Here is a 16,061-nt window from a genome sequence, read left to right as displayed (position 1 = left end):
CTTTTTTTATGGCTTTGCATCTTCTTTGCATCTTTTCTGTTCCCGACTTGAGTCTCTTCGTTTCTTTTGCACAACATACAGCCATGGGGTGAATACTCTAAATATTTTATACACACACATCTTCTGTCTCCTCATAGCCACTCTCTCAGTCCTCCTATCAAAGCCCCTTTGTCCTCTCCTCATCCCCTGACCATGATCTCATCCCCCCCCCCTTCTCCCCATGAGCATGATGAACTGCAAGGAGATGATTCTTTTGAAATTTTTTTCTCACACATAATCAGTTCTCCCCCACACATAAATCCCAAGTATTCTAAGAGGAACCATAAAAATGACCTCAGATCAACTTGGATAAAAAAAAAAGAAGCTTCTTTAGCCGCCTCGCCCTTCACAAGCATGATTAGCTTTGGTAGAAAATCAATACAGTCTCCTCTGGGCTGATATGGAGATAAAAAAAAAGTCATAATACTGAAAGCTGTCGTTTTATTGCTTGGGGCAGAGTTGCCCTTCATTGATAAGTGTGTGTACCCTTGGCTTTAAAACGGATTCTTGAGCATGACCACCATGACCGACCTGGAGTTCCTGTGTTCCTGAGTAGATAGACAACAATATAGGACTTGACCTATAAAAATTCTTTCATTACTTACGTGAAGATGTCCAGATACACACTCTTTAAGGTCTTTGCAAATTTGCTGGGCCCAAGGTGCCAAATCAACTTGAACGGACATCATGAACTAGGGCTGTGTATCGGCAAGAATTTGGCGATACGATACGTATCACGATACAGGGGTTGCGATACGATATTTTGTGATACTGTAAGCAAAGTAAAATAGTGGGATATTTCTTATTTTATTAATAGGAAATATTTTGGGGAAATCTGTCATTTAAAAATTATTTTACCAGAACACAGTGGGATCTGCATTTTCATTTAATACACTGCTAACCCTAACCACTTAAAGCTACCCATACCATTAAATCGGTGCCAGCCTTGCCTGTATCACACCTCAATGGTATCAAGTATATTGCAATACATTAACCTATTGAGCATTCTTGAGTAATTCTTAAACCTTGCCTCATGTTTCTCTGTTCTTTGTCGTACCTCTCTGTTTGTTTCTTCATTATGACATCCCTAGCTTGATGGACCCCGCTGCTGCTTAGCCAAGCTGCAAGAGCTGTAGGTGGCTGTTCAGTTTGTCTTTGCTTGGACTGGTTCATTCATGGGTGGTCATTGTTTCTCTACTGCACAAACAACATAAGGTTCTTCAGCTTTTTCTACTCGACATTCACTTGCCATTCTCTCTGTGGTGCCTCAGTGGTTGAAGCTCTGGGCTTCTGGTTTGAGGTTCATGGCCCAGCACTTCCAAATTGTACTACTGGGTTCGAGCAAGGTTGTTAATCGTCTCTGCTCCAGAGGGTCAAGATTATGGCTGACTCTAAACTCTGACCCCAGCCTCCTAACAAGCTTTATAATTTATGTTGACTTTGTTGTTGTTGTTGTTGTTTCTCTTCTTCTTTCAACTCTTGTTATTTTTCATATGAATGTAGTTAGAGTTACGACTGTAGCTAGGGTAAGAGGTAATTCTGCGTAGAGGTTGATTTTTACCGATTGCTAGGTTTGATCGTACTGTACTTGCCGATTCACTGATTAATCAACCAAAAGTTTTTAAATGGATACTGGATAATAAAAAAAACAAACATAATACTCAATGTAAAACAGTACTAAACTTTATTACAAAAATGAAAAGCAGTACTGAATCATGAAAATGTACAATTAAATTAAATTAAATTAAAATTAATATTGATGAAAATAAAAGGCGTGTATTCAAACTGAAACATAAAGTGCAAACATAACACTCTAATTTAAAAACAGTACGTGGCATCAGTGATTCGCTTGTAGAGGCCACTCTCATACTGTATAACGCAACCCGGAAAAACTATCGGAATGGATTTTTGCCAATAGTTCCAGCATTCAACTAATAATAATAATAATAGGCAAACTCGATGAATCGGTCCACCTTTAGCTCTGTACACTTGGAGATGGTGGACTTTGGATCTGCAACTCCTATCCCTTGCGAACACAAGCTTCAATTGCTGGGCCCTTGAGCAAGGCCCTTAAGCTCTCAACTGTTTAGTTGTTTAAATAAAATAGTTGCTCTGGATAAGGGTGTCTTCCAAATGCTGAAAATATAAATGTAGGGTTTGGTTGGCGAGATATTTTCTCCAATGCCAATTATCTTTTACATTATTTGTTCTCTGTCTTTCAGAACCGTATACTTTGTTAGATAGTCTAACTCTATCTTTAAATCCTATGATGTTTATTATGGTCTGCGCTACATAAAGCTAGTTTTCAATCAAGCTATACATTCTAAAAGTGGTTGGGACAATTAAAAAAAAAAAGCAAAGGTTTCCATTGGCCCACATCATAAATTGCGTTAATGCCTGTGACTCTTCCAGTGTCCTTAGTCCTCCCAGCTTTTTAAATAGCTTTTTATATTTCATTTTAAAAGGCTGATGCAAAAAATGTCAACCTTTAGAATCTCTATTAGGGGGTCACATGAAGGAGTTGACACAGTGAAGTGCACTGCATGTTATTGTTCACGGTCTGACTTAAATAGGACCTGTCAGTCTGATGAAGTGCGAGCACTTTGGGAATGGAAAACTCTTTTATTTTGGGACATGATAACGTTGTACATTATGCAGTTATGTAATTCCATTTTCAACACGAGCATAAGAATGGCAGCTATTAGAGGTCGACCGATTTTACCGACAGTTAGGTTGGATAACAAATATAATTATACAAATAGTAAATATAATAAAGCGCTCTCTGTGCAGCACTCAGTCTCACGTGTTGCCTCTAGAGGCCACTCTCATAATGACAGCAGACCTTCTTAGTTGCTTCAGCAACGGATGCTACCCAGAAAAACTATCGGTTTGGCTTTTTGAAGATGGACGTTATTTCCAGCAAACAACTCTCGGTGCCGATTAATTAATCTACAAAACTGATAAATCAGTCTACCTCTACCAGCTGTAATGTACATAGAAAAAAAGAATAGCAGTCAATATAGCATTACTTTGAGTCTACAAATTCATCAATTCAATTATTTCAGATGAATACATGCTTTTTGTACTCGGATACCAGAACACTTTACATTGACTTATTCTGCATTAAGCAGAGCAATGTAAAAAAAAAAATGCTTTGAAGACTCTCAGTGAATAAATCAACACTGGTTCACTAGTTTACAGATTTAATGTACCATCAGCATAAAACAGATTTTTTTTTTTTTCGTGCTGTAACATGGAAATATTCCCACTGTGGGATGAATAAAGGTTTATTTGAACTCTCTTGAGAGGAATTATTGTTTAATTATTGCACAAGAATTGAGAATAATTATTATTCAAAAAATACCCTTTTGTGTTTTTCAAATACACTGCACTAATACATTATTATTACTTTTAAACTTTTTATTTATTTGACACATACGGTCCCTAAAAACACAACAATACACCAAGCAAAAACAAACAAAACAGCAATAATCACAAAAAAATGGGTCAATTATCCACAATATCACATACTTACGTAGAAACTAAGAAGCCAGTGGTTCCACATACTGGAGAATAATCTGACAGAGCTTAGTGCAGGGTTTGTCAGTGTTGAAATTATACTGTTTACAGAATCTGCACATACACCAGATTATTTAACACAGCAGAGCACGTTGGCACACCGACACTGGCAAACATTTGGTTTGCACTACTCCATCATGGCACATTAAACAACAGCCTCATTCCATCATTATATGCTACATTAAGTTTCTGTGTGCTACTCCTTCTGCAACACTGCTATAGATGGGCAATATACATAGCGGTACAGTTTTTGCTTTATTAAGTACAATCTTTACAGATCTTGATCACATACTAAATTTTCTAATCAGCATATTTGCTTGTGCATACACACGTCACTGTTTGTAGATATCACTATCACCAGACAAGCCATCAGTTATATAATGTCCTAAAATTTTTACCTTATCACATTGTTTACAAAAAAATACCAGAGAGCAAAAAAGTCAGGAAATAAGTTTCCTGTCCTCCTCCTGATAATCATAATGCTACTCTTCTTCGCATTGTATTTAACATCAAAGTCTAATCTAGATTGAGAACAAACCCTCAATAGCTGCTGAAGACCCACACTATAGAATCACCAAATCACCCGCTTACATCAAGTGGTTGATGATGGTATTACCAACCATACAACCACTGTTTAGCAGCTTCCAGAAATCATCCTTATAAACAATAAGAGAAATGGAGACAAAATACTTCCCTGTCTATCTCCATTGCCTACATTGATTGGAGCAGACACACAATTACACCATGTTACATACATTAACTGATGAACGCACCAAAAGGCCAGAATTCTCACAAGAAATAGGAACCCCTCTGTCGTGTAACTGCAAAATAAATTTGCACCATCACAAGCTTTAGATGCATCAATAAAACACATACAAATTGTGGAATTTTGCCTGAAATACAAATCTAAAATCTCTTTTACCGCAAAAAATATCCGTGCCATGTTTAGATTTAGAACCAAACTGATTATTAGAAGGCAAACTGTTCCAACTTAATAAGATTCTCTTCAAAAAACATTGGATGCGCAACTGGGTAGCTATACCCCAATAATTATTCCTACAATTTCTTTTCCCAGCTTTATCTTTGATAATAGGCGCTTACATAACACATAAGATAGAATCAGGTAAAATGCTATAAACTAAGAACCCAGTAAAACAAACAGCAAGCAGACGAGTTTTCCATTTGACAAATTTTAAATGCTTAGCAGATATCCGTACCGCATACCTCATTTTCTTTTACCCTCATGATTACATCACAGACTTCTGGAAAAACAGACACATCATTATTTTCAATATTACCCACCACATAGGGGTTACTTTTAACACAATTGGAAAACTTATAGTTTACCACAGCTGAGTCATTTCCTCTGATCCGCTTACCTCATTGATATTCGTTGGCAAAGATGTTTTGCGAATATTTTTTATTTTTTATTTTTTTCTTCATTTGAATTGTTATTTTGCCGTTTCCTTGCAAGTGAGTCAGCCTCGTTGCAGTTTCGTTCCTCTTAAAACAAAGGGCATATTTGATGTGAGCAATTTCTTATTTTAAAATGAGAAGCGATTCCATAGTATTATAGGTCTGTTGCAACACAATGTATTGAATTGTAAAATGTGAATATAATAATAATAATAATTGTAGTAATATTAATATAATTTGTTAATATATATTATAATTACCGTAAGAATTTCTTAATACCCAAGCGGGTGGATAATAGTGGATGAAATGGATGATAGATTTTTGTACCATACATAAATAAATGTACCAATAGATTGCTATACATGGAAAATATAAGACATCCGCCGAAAATAAGCCCCACTGCATCTTTTAATATAAGACCCGGTCATATTTTCGTGCAAATACGGTAAGACCACTCCATTCTCCCTACACGCATGTTATTATTCACTGGCAAGAGAGTAGGTACATTACCCAAATTTATAGTTATAGTAAAAGGCGCACAATCATTTGTGGCAAATTTATCAGCTAAGCATGAAATATATAATAAATATCACTAGTATAAAGTGTAACTATTACCAAGTAAATGCACTTTACTGGAAAGTATCAACCCATTAGATTTAGACTTTTTTTGTCATTGTAGACGAAATTTGTTTGCTAGCACTCAGAGACTAGCAGTAACAAGAACATGTAAAAATAAAAGGAAAATGTAAGAATAAATAATTAATATTAAATATTAATAATTTAGAGATAATTGTACAAATATATAATAAATACATATATAATAATACGACTATGTACAATGAAATATATGTGCAGTGTGGTTAACAGAAATAATGAAACATTGCACAAGTTATGCTAATAACTGCTAACTAATATTTATGCTAATAATGGTAATAAGAATAAATCAATAATAGCAGTCTGGGTGTAAAGTGTCATTGGTGTGTTAGCAGTAACAGTGTTAGTGTGTGTGTGTGTGTGTGTGTGGTAGGGGGTACAGGCTAAAGCTAAAGCATCTGAAGAAGATGATGTTTCTCAGTGTGTGTCCTATCAGTATCAGAACAGAACTGCTTCAAAAGAATTACCCTCAGAAACATTCATATCACCTACAGTAAAATAGCATGTAGTAAAATTATCTGTAAGTCTGTACAACTGTATATAAAATCATTTTCATTTTATCGCTTCAGAATCTGTTGTTGTCAAGAACAACATACGAGCGCTGTTATTTTTCTGCCTAGCTAGCATTTGTGTGTAGTGATTTTTACTGTCATGTGTCGCTGGCAATGAACTCCTGGAAGGATACGCATTACCAGCTCACCATCCAAGGACCCGAGCAGGATTTATTTTCTAAGCTGAAACTCCCCCTGATTTCCTTATAGATTTGGTTAAGACGCACAAACGTGGTGCAGCACGTCAGGTTTATCCTTCGAATTTGATATAAGAAAGGTAAGGTGTTCAGGTGAGGTCAGACTGGGTGTGCTCCATCCCATATCCCACTCAATCAACTCCCGCCACAGGGCGTCTTTGCTACTCTTAAGCCCTTCTCGTGCTTGACCTCTCTCTCTTTTTTCACTTTTTCATTTTTCTTTCTTCTTCCCCACTGCTAAACCTTCACATATCACTTTAAGATATCGGTTCAAACCCAATTTATATTATTCCTTCCTCCCAGCTTTTTCACCTTACTTGTTATTTTGTCCACATTGGAGACCGGACACGTGCCTCGAATGAGTGCCTCAGTATGCATTTCCTGCAGATCTGCTGAAAAGCACAAGGAAAAAGGGCATTATTGCTTTTGTTTTTTCTTTTTTCACCAATGAAGTCATTTCCAGAATATGTTTCCAAAAATCCCTAGGCTGTGTGCTGTTTCCTTAAACCCCCTCATTCAGTCTTTCAGTGTTTTGCGTTTATACTTCAAGCCTCGAGTTTTAGACAACACTTCAAAAACAAATGACCTTTAACATTATGCATGTTGGAAATTTTTTTTTTTTTTGGCATCGGACCAAATGGATTTAAATCTGCGTTGTTAACATTAACAATGAAATAAAATAAAAAAATCGCACCTTATGTTTAAATACACAACAATTCATATCTAATCTGCGAATAACAAGACAGTTTTATTATCATTTCACTTAAGTCTTAATCAGTAAACAGTGATTAATTTAACAGCGATTAAATTAAAATAATCTGACATTTGTTGTCAGAAAGATGAGGATTGGTTCAGTGTTTGGTTCCTCTCAAGGTTTCTTACTCATACCATTTTTCTCCTTGCCACCCTCACCTCAGTCTTAGGGATAATCTTATAAAGGTAACATTATAGGAAGTTTTATGAATTTAAAATATGCTTGCATAATCTCTTTATTTCTGTAAAGCTATTTTGTGTTCATTGTTTAAAGTGCAAATGAAATTGAATTGATTGAGCATTAAAAAAAAAAATTCTCAAGAATTCCTTTTGTCCCAAGATATTGCGCATTCTAGAAATACGCTAAACAAATACGCTAAAAATGAATGAAAATTAATACAAAAATTACTTTGTGCAAAACCTTTTGAAAGGTTTTTTTGCTAATTATGAATCATCATTTTGCTGGCTGGGAGTTTCGTTCATACTTCACAAGGAATGTCTGCTGGTTCTCTGGCACAAACCTCTTGTCTAAACACATACCGTTGTAAACAAGTGAATGTGAACTTGTGAAGTGTAAATGAAAACTCAGGCAACACATTCAAGCCATTCGAATCTTAACAAATCCAACTCGTATCTCTAAAGGAGATATTACACACAGAGTTTCAGCCAACCTCATGCTTATCTTGAGTACCTATAGAGTAGTATTGCATACTTCATATCTTTAAAGAGTATTTAGTTTGATCAGCTTTACAAAAGAAACATACAGCTTTGCGCTCCTCTCCGAAAACAGAGGAGCTCCTGGAGACGTGCCGTGGGCGGAGCTAAAAAAGTAACGAGCATGCGCACGCTTTTGCGTAGCGATCGTTTGCAAGCCGTGACCTCGCTATGAATTAAACAAGAGCTACGGCTAACGATCCGATCCAACCGAACATATTTGATGAAATTGAACATCAAGAACAACAGGTTCTCTTTCCCGCTCATCTAAAAACACACTTCTTTGGAGATGTTCTTCTCAAACGAATCTTGTGCAGCACTCTGTGCATACTCTCCTATTTTATTTAATCATTTATTTATTTATTTATTTTTAATGTTTGGCATGAGAATCCAATCAGAATGCATGAAATAGCAAACACAAAAAATTTTTATATTCTCAGCAGTAACTTCAAACAAATTCAAACAAGGTTTTAGTCTCCGCCCACTTGCAAACATTTCTTAAATTGTATGTTGTTATTTAGTAAACACGTTATGGACAAATTTTTGTGTACAACTGTCCATATGTGCCTTTTAAACGTCTCATTCCGCCTGTAGTTCTATTAGCTGTTGTATATAAATCCCCACTCTTCTGGGAAGATGTTCGGCTAGATGTTGCTTGTGGAGACTTGTGTTCGTTCATCCACAGGGCAATTAGTAGAATGTAGGACGTTAGAAGTTATTGTTTTGTCTTAATCTGATTAAAAAAATCTATTCTATATTTTGGTTTGGTCTATGAGAAAAAAAAAAAAAAGAGTACAAAGACCATCCTGACCTTGAAATAGCTGTTCGATAAGCATGATCGTTCAAGCCTGGCTGATGAGATTGAGAGAGTGGATGTTGCTTTAGCTGCTTCAAATATACAGGCTGAGGAAGTGAGCGCATGAGCAGAAAGAAAGAGAGATGGTAAAAGATGAGAAGTAAGCCACAAGATGTCGTGTATGAAATTAGGGGACCGGAAATTTCTTTATTTGTTCAGAACCAAACGATACACGCTTTCAAGAACGCTTATGGATTTTGATAGAAAAGGTTTTTTTTGTAGCAGCTACAGGTTGCAGTAATTAGCAATTAAAATAGAGCTCAAACGAAGAAATGCCACTTTGTCTTTTTTGTGGGTTTCGGCTGTGAAGATTTCTGTTTTTGGCTGAAGGGAGTGAAACTAATGTAGAGAAATGGTGCCTCAGTTGATAAGGTATTTGGAAGGTTGTTAGTTCAATTACCAGTACCACCAAGTTTGCACCCTAAACAGTCACTTGCTCAGTTGTATAAATAAGAGAAATGTATGACCTTTCTTATCTACAAGACATTTCATCACATAAAACCATCATTTGCTTAATGTTTTCTGTTTTCCGCCCCATTCTTTAACTTGACTTCGTCGAAGTGAGACCATTGAAATTCTAAAATTTAATAAAAACCGACAACCAAGGATATAATTAACGCCATGCCAAGAACTTTCCCAAGTTTGAAATTTATAATGTCTTTACAGAGCTAGGATGACTATTTCAGAACGCATTTTTGTTAATGTTGATAGTACAGTTTAGAGGTCGACCGATTTCTTGGCACTGATAGTTGATTGCTGGAACAATCCATTTCGATAGTTTTTCCTGGTTGCGTTACACAGTACAAAAGCGGCCTCTATAGGCAACTGATCCCACTTGCTGTTTATTTGACGAATCTTTTTTAATTATTTTGGATATAACTGTTTATTAGTTTAGAATGTAACTTTTTGTTTTAGTTTGGATGTTTTTTTTTCTTTTCCTTAATATTTATTAATATGATTCATATATTCATATTTATTTCATTTCGCACATTTTTATGATTCAGTACTAAAAATTTTGGTCGACCTCTAGTGCAGTTGACAACCATGTGCGTCAGCAAGCCTTTAGGAAAACCAAAGAAAAAGATTATGCTAGTCACATTTTATTTTTCTCTCTCAGATAAAATTAGATTTTGCTAATTTCTGTGACATTTTTGTATGGATTTTTTCTTAAATTAACTTGTTGAAATTATTCTCTGTGTATAAAGAGTTTGTTAATTAAATCATATTTGCTGGAAGTTACCAGACAAGCATTTCTTTGCCGGCTGGATATTTCTTCTAGTCAAGGACGTTGACCTTACTAATGTTAGAACGGCGGAAATCGAATTGCTTCCCAGTTCCTTGTCGTTTCTCAGGCTCTGTGCTGGAGGTCCAGCTCTTGGGGATTTGGGATTTCCCAGTTCGTGGCTACTTTCTCTCCTCTGACCTTCCCGCTGTGCCACTTATCAGTGAGGCCCAGAGCAGGACAGGGGGACAAAACACCCACCGGCCCCAAGTGTTTTGCTTTGCTCTATTGACAAATCGTGGCTGCATGGAAAGGATGTCGGCTGCATTGCCGTGCTGTGGCAGAACAATGCAGCACAGGATTTCCTGTCTTTTTCACTCTACCCCAAAACCCACCCTCCCTTCTTCTTCTTCTTCTTCTTTTTTTTTTTTACCTCCACCAACACTGCCTGCAGGCTAAGGACATGATTCACCACAGCAATTTTTTTTCCCCATTCAGAATTACTAACATCTTTAATTGTATTTACTTCCTCTTGCTCTCTCTCTCTCACACACATGCTTCTTCCACATTGCTCTGAAGTTCCAGGAAAGGACGGCTGGCAGAAGAGAGAGGGGGCAGCGTCAGCTGACTATCCCCCTCCAATCAGATAAGTCCTGATGTAAGTGTTTAGCAGCTGCTCAGATAGGATTGGCGTGCCTGGAAGACTTGTGCACCAGTAGCGCAGGCAGTGAGTGCAGCATGGCTTGCTGAGAGACCGAACGAATGTGTGTCTGTGTGAAAGAACGAAAGAGAGAGAAGGAGAGAGAGAAAGGGAGAGGACGAGCTTAGTTCCTCTCCAGCATGGACGAGTCGAGCATTCTGAGGAGGCGAGGGCTACAGGTAGGAGATGTTCAACTATATTTGAGTGTGAGAGTGAATATGCACGGGACTGTTTGATCCTCAGCCTGGAGTTTTCACAGCTTTCGCATGTAACACTTGGAGGTGCTGCATGAATAGTAATCTGTGCTGTCGTGAGCTGGTGGGTTGATGGAGTTGCGGAATAGAAAGAGATTCAGAATTGGGGAAAAAAAGCAAGCACTTGCAAGATTTCTGCGTCTCTGTGAATGGTTTTTACAACTTTCTCAACTTGAGTATTTTAAAATGATTTTTAGCTTATGTCAAATTCTCTATCTATCTATCTATCTATCTATCTATCTATCTATCTATCTATCTATCTATCTATCTATCTATCTATCTATCTATCTATCTATCTATCTATCTATCTATCTATCTATCTATCTATCTATCTATCTGTTATTTCACTTGCATCACAATATTAGTTTTATCTCACATTTTTCTGCGCTACTGAAGTCTTGCGCAAGTGTGTAAAAGCTACTGCCTGGTTTAAAGGCAGAAGTTCGGAATAAAACTGTACAGAGACAAATGGAAAACAAAAATCATTTCAAAGAATTTGTAGTGTTAATTATAATGAAATTCATTAGTAAATGAATTGGTAGCAGCTCTGGGAAGGAGGAGAAAAATATTATAAAATGATCAGGAAATAAGAGCAGCCACATACTTCTGAGGCTGAGGCTTTACTCCTCATCCTGCTTTCCGACTTTCTCACAACTTTCTCTTTATTTATGGGCTTCCTCCAGAGAACGATCGGGTTAAATTTGGGCAATATAAATAACTTTAGAGATGCAGGATATTTGTAAGTCCTGGCCAGAAACATTGGTTCCATGTTAGGCAGCTCCGTCTTTTCCACACTAGTAATATCATGTCTGATAAATATAATGAATGACTAAAGTAATGTCATGTGACTTTGAGGTTAGGGGAGGATGCTGGATTTTATGGGGACTTGAGGATGTTTTTGTGATGAGTTTGCTGAATATTGGGGCTTAATTTCTTTTTTGTAATCCAAGTATTCTTATGTAGTTTCTGACTAAATTCATGCTATGTTGTTAATTGGCTTAGCCCTGAGGTAAACTTACAGAACATTTGATCTGGAAGAATGGAATGGGAAAATAAGCATCCAGCTTTATTGACCAAATTACTAATGCTGTTGCTTTTTATTGATTTTTTTACCCCAAAGTTAATAAGGGTACACATGTATGTACTACACTAATGACCAGACAGAACTGATTTGTAAATTCTGTTTTGTCAAAACAACGCAATACAAACCACATGCCTTTCCGAGTGCCGCAACCTTTCTTTCGTATACATCAACCTACATGTACAGTAGGAGATGAGGTGGAATAGAGCAGCCTTCTGGTGATGACCTCAGTGACTTCCTATACACACCACATGGTTAAAACCCGCCTCGCACACAGCTACAGATGCACAGCAGAGATGTTTTCTCCATTACTGCCTCACTCCGGTTCTCAACGTCAGCGTTTTCAATAAATCTTTCCGGAAGATAAAACGGTGATCTGTTTTTTTTTGTTTTTGTTGTTTTGTGGGGTTTTTTTTTAAGTAAGCTGCTTCATTAAAGATTTGAATGAGCAACAAAACGTATATTCATGAACCTGAATGTACCATTTGCGATTTTCATTTAGACTTTTAATTACTATTTTTTTAGCTTAATTTTTTTTATTAATTGCAGCATTTGATTAAAAGGTGTAACATCCCCAAGAGTGTTTATTGATCTCAGCTTTTTTTTCCTCCTTTCGATTAAAAAAATAAAAAAATAATAATTTTCTTTTGTGCTGGTTAAAAGCTTGAATCTGATTGTTTTGGTTAGCGAAGGGAACACGGATGTCTCACTGTGGAACTGAAGTGACGAATTGGCCTGCTTGTTTGCTCCCTGCCCTTGGCTCTGGATTGTCACCTGTTAACTAGGCCTCTTTTGATACTATGTGTCGTACTGCAAAAAATGAGAGCACCACTTTCACTTATTGTGCTTGATATATGGGGTATACAAGTGGCCTCGCTGTGCATTTCGCATAAGAACAAGGGTACTTTGTGTGAAGGGTTGGTTGTTAAAAGCTCTAATATAAATCTTTTTTATTAATGGATTTATAATAGGGTTCTTCCAATAATTTTTTTTGTTTACTTATGAATGTAAATAACAGCTTACATTTTTTAAGTAACACTTCTAGAAGGAGGTTTGATTCAGATTAAAAACATTGAGTAGTTTTTTAGCTGTTTACATTTCCTTTATATCGTTTTGCCTGGAGCTCATAAATCTGTATTAAATTAATGAGCATTTACATGTGCAGTGATGCATATGTTGTACTTCAACCTCGTAATTATGGAAATGTGCTGTTGACAAACAGGGCAGAGGTGCAGATGTTAAACAGCACTAGTACAGTATAGAATCTCAAATCTACAAAATGACTTCCTCTGTTTTGTTGTGCTTTGAGTCAGATGTGCAGTTGGCGAGCTGCATATCAATGCATATCACGTTGTCAAAGTGTGTGCGTGTGCGTGTGCATGTGTTTGTGTGCGTGTGCATGTGTTTGTGTGCATGTGTGTGTGTGTGTGTGTGTGTGTGTGTGTGTGTGTGTGTGTGTGTGTGTGTGTGTGTGTATGTTAATTTTATCACCACACAGGAAACAAGTGAGTGAGAGCTGGTGTTACATTTAGAAATTACGTTTGTTCCATTGTGGAGTAAAATATATATATATATATATATATATATATATATATATATATATATATATATATATATATATATATATATATATATATATAAAACTGCAATTTGTCTGGTTGGTCTGAGAAAAATCTGAGCCGAGCCTTGCTTAGCTTTGCTTTTGTTAACTGTGCCAAAATCAAATAAAAGAAGACCACCAGAAGTGTTTGTTATTGCTTGCTTCCATTAACCCCTGCTGTGGTAGGTTTTTTGTGCATTTGTAAATATTTCTGAAAGGCTCAAGCTTGATTTTTAAAACTATTCTGCATCAATGCATTAAAAACAAAATTATTTTTTATATTATCTTATGCATGAACAGGTATCACGGTTTAAGATTTTCATTGGGAGTGACGAGGATGGACAGGATTAGAAACGAGTTTATTAGAGGATCAGCACGTGGGATGTTTTGGAGACAAGGTGAGGGAGGCGTGATTGAGATGATTTTGACATGTACAGAGGAGGGACATGGGGTATATCTGTAGAAGAATGCTGAGGATGGAGCCACCAGGCAGGAGGAAAAGAGAAAGGCCAAGGAGGAGGTTTATGGATGTGGTGAAGGAAGACATTCAGGTAGTTGGTATGAACAAGGCAGATGGAAAAGACAGAGTAGTATGGAGATGGATAATCCGCTGTGGCAATGAAGAAGAAGAAGGTATCTGGGTTGAAGTTACTTGTTCGCTTGCTCACTAATTCACAAAATCATCAACTACGATTGACTTTGGTACTGCAAATCCTAAAGCATTTCTTTTTTTATTATTATAAAAAGACCATTTTATTAAAAATTCAAAGTAACACTGCTGTGTATCGAATCATACACATGTTCAAACATAAAGCTATTTTTAAATAAGCAAGACTTCCTGTTCACTATTGGTGCTCGCTACATAGGGTGTGATAGATTGCAGAATTCAATAAAAATGAGAAAATAGTGTCTTTTGACTAAAAGCGTTTTTTCCCGATTATTTAGCAATTACTGATGCAATGATTCAAACACATAGTTTAGGAAATGCGTTTCTATATATTTTTCAGGGAAGTGAAAAATCAGTTTAATCACACAGTGTAGTAATCACAATACTGAATGCTGATCAATGCCGTAAAGTGCACCATCTTGAAAATCTACCTTAACGTGTAAAGCTTCATTGTCTTGTCTTAAACAGAAATGTCCACTTCGAAGCCGTTTGTGAAAATGGTATGTAATCGTAAGACAGTCTAGGAGAACATGGTGGAGTGGGGTGAAGAATTGGACGGGGCAAAATGAGGGACTTGTGGTATTCCTATTGACTGCCATTTTCTTGTTGCTTACGATAATCTCAAACACTGTAACTTCTAGCTAGTTCAGTTTATTAAAAATAGAAATCAAATCAACATCACAAGGTAGCTGGAAACTCTTACATCGCTACCCTAAACTGGTTGTAAAACTGATGGCTCTCTGATTGCCACCCAGTGAGCTCGGTTTAAAATCGCATCGAAATGGGCGACAGTTAATTTGTCCTGAGTAAACACAAGTGCCCTCTGTATTAGCTTTGCAATTACGCTCGCATTTACCTGGGTTCTCCTGAGACCCTCAGCCTGCACCGGCTTCGCTGCATTTAGATTCAAATCACTCGTATAAAAAACTATTTCTAATAAGGTGTGAACAAGAAATTGGTTTTTGTTTGTGTTCCCCCCCCCACTTTGCATTTTTCATATTGGTAATTACCATTTTGCTACCAAGATCACGCGCGATTGTGTTGATGCGCTTACGAAGGAGAAAGCTGATGCGTCATTCAGTGCAGAGTTTATGTTCATCTGCATACATGATGTACAACAATGGATCACTATTCAATAACGGTTCAATAGCGGTGATTGAGGTTTAATGAAAGCGTCGAGAGGAATCGATTCCCATTTATCATCCATATCAACATACCGCGCATCTGTTTTTTTTTTTGCTGTGTTTACATTCTTAAAGTAAACTGCTAAATGCAGACTTCAGAGTAGTCTTTATTCAGTTCCTGTTATCTCCCAACAAAAGACTCCAATCTTTCATAGTTCGAGTTTCTCATTTGGACTCTAGCGGTGTGTACGTTATATTTGTATGCGCCTGGTGTCATGTGCCGGATATCTGTTTGGTTGGCACAGGGGTTGTCTTGCGGTGCGAGTTTCAGTTCTTGGCCCGCGCTCACACACACACACACACACACACACACACACACACACACACACACACACACACACACACACACACACACACACACACACACGCAAGAACCACTATCTGTATTTGTTTAGTGCTTTAAATATCACACTTTTAAACCTGAAATGGTTATGGCTTACAATATAAATATAATTACTGTGTGTGTGTGTGTCTGTGTGTGTGTGTGTCTGTGTGTGTGTGTATAAAATAGTATTTCTATGTTTATATATGAAATGACCCTACCAGTGTTTCCTGAGAGGGAAAAATAATACCCCCAATATAAAAATGCCAACA

The 16,061-nt window shown here is 36.9% G+C and overlaps 1 protein-coding gene across 21 annotated transcripts in view; it reads left to right on the top strand.

The window, feature by feature from the left end:
• The window catches only part of mast4 (microtubule associated serine/threonine kinase family member 4), a 98,578-nt gene that overhangs the window by 23,922 nt on the left and 58,595 nt on the right, over positions 1 to 16,061 (top strand). For 6 of the 21 annotated variants that reach the window (XM_083531195.1, XM_083531194.1, XM_083531192.1 and 3 more), the window contains exon 1: positions 10,651 to 10,860. The exons of 14 other annotated variants lie outside the window; for them this stretch is intronic. In XM_083531195.1, coding sequence (XP_083387321.1) covers positions 10,822 to 10,860 — 39 coding nt within the window. In that variant the 5' untranslated portion in view covers positions 10,651 to 10,821. One more of the 21 variants, XM_083531196.1, reaches the window with a different exon arrangement.

Source organism: Silurus aristotelis (genome assembly GCF_946808225.1).
Source record: "Silurus aristotelis genome assembly, chromosome: 26".
NCBI lineage: Eukaryota > Metazoa > Chordata > Actinopteri > Siluriformes > Siluridae > Silurus > Silurus aristotelis.
This window is presented reverse-complemented; position numbering and strand designations above follow the sequence as displayed.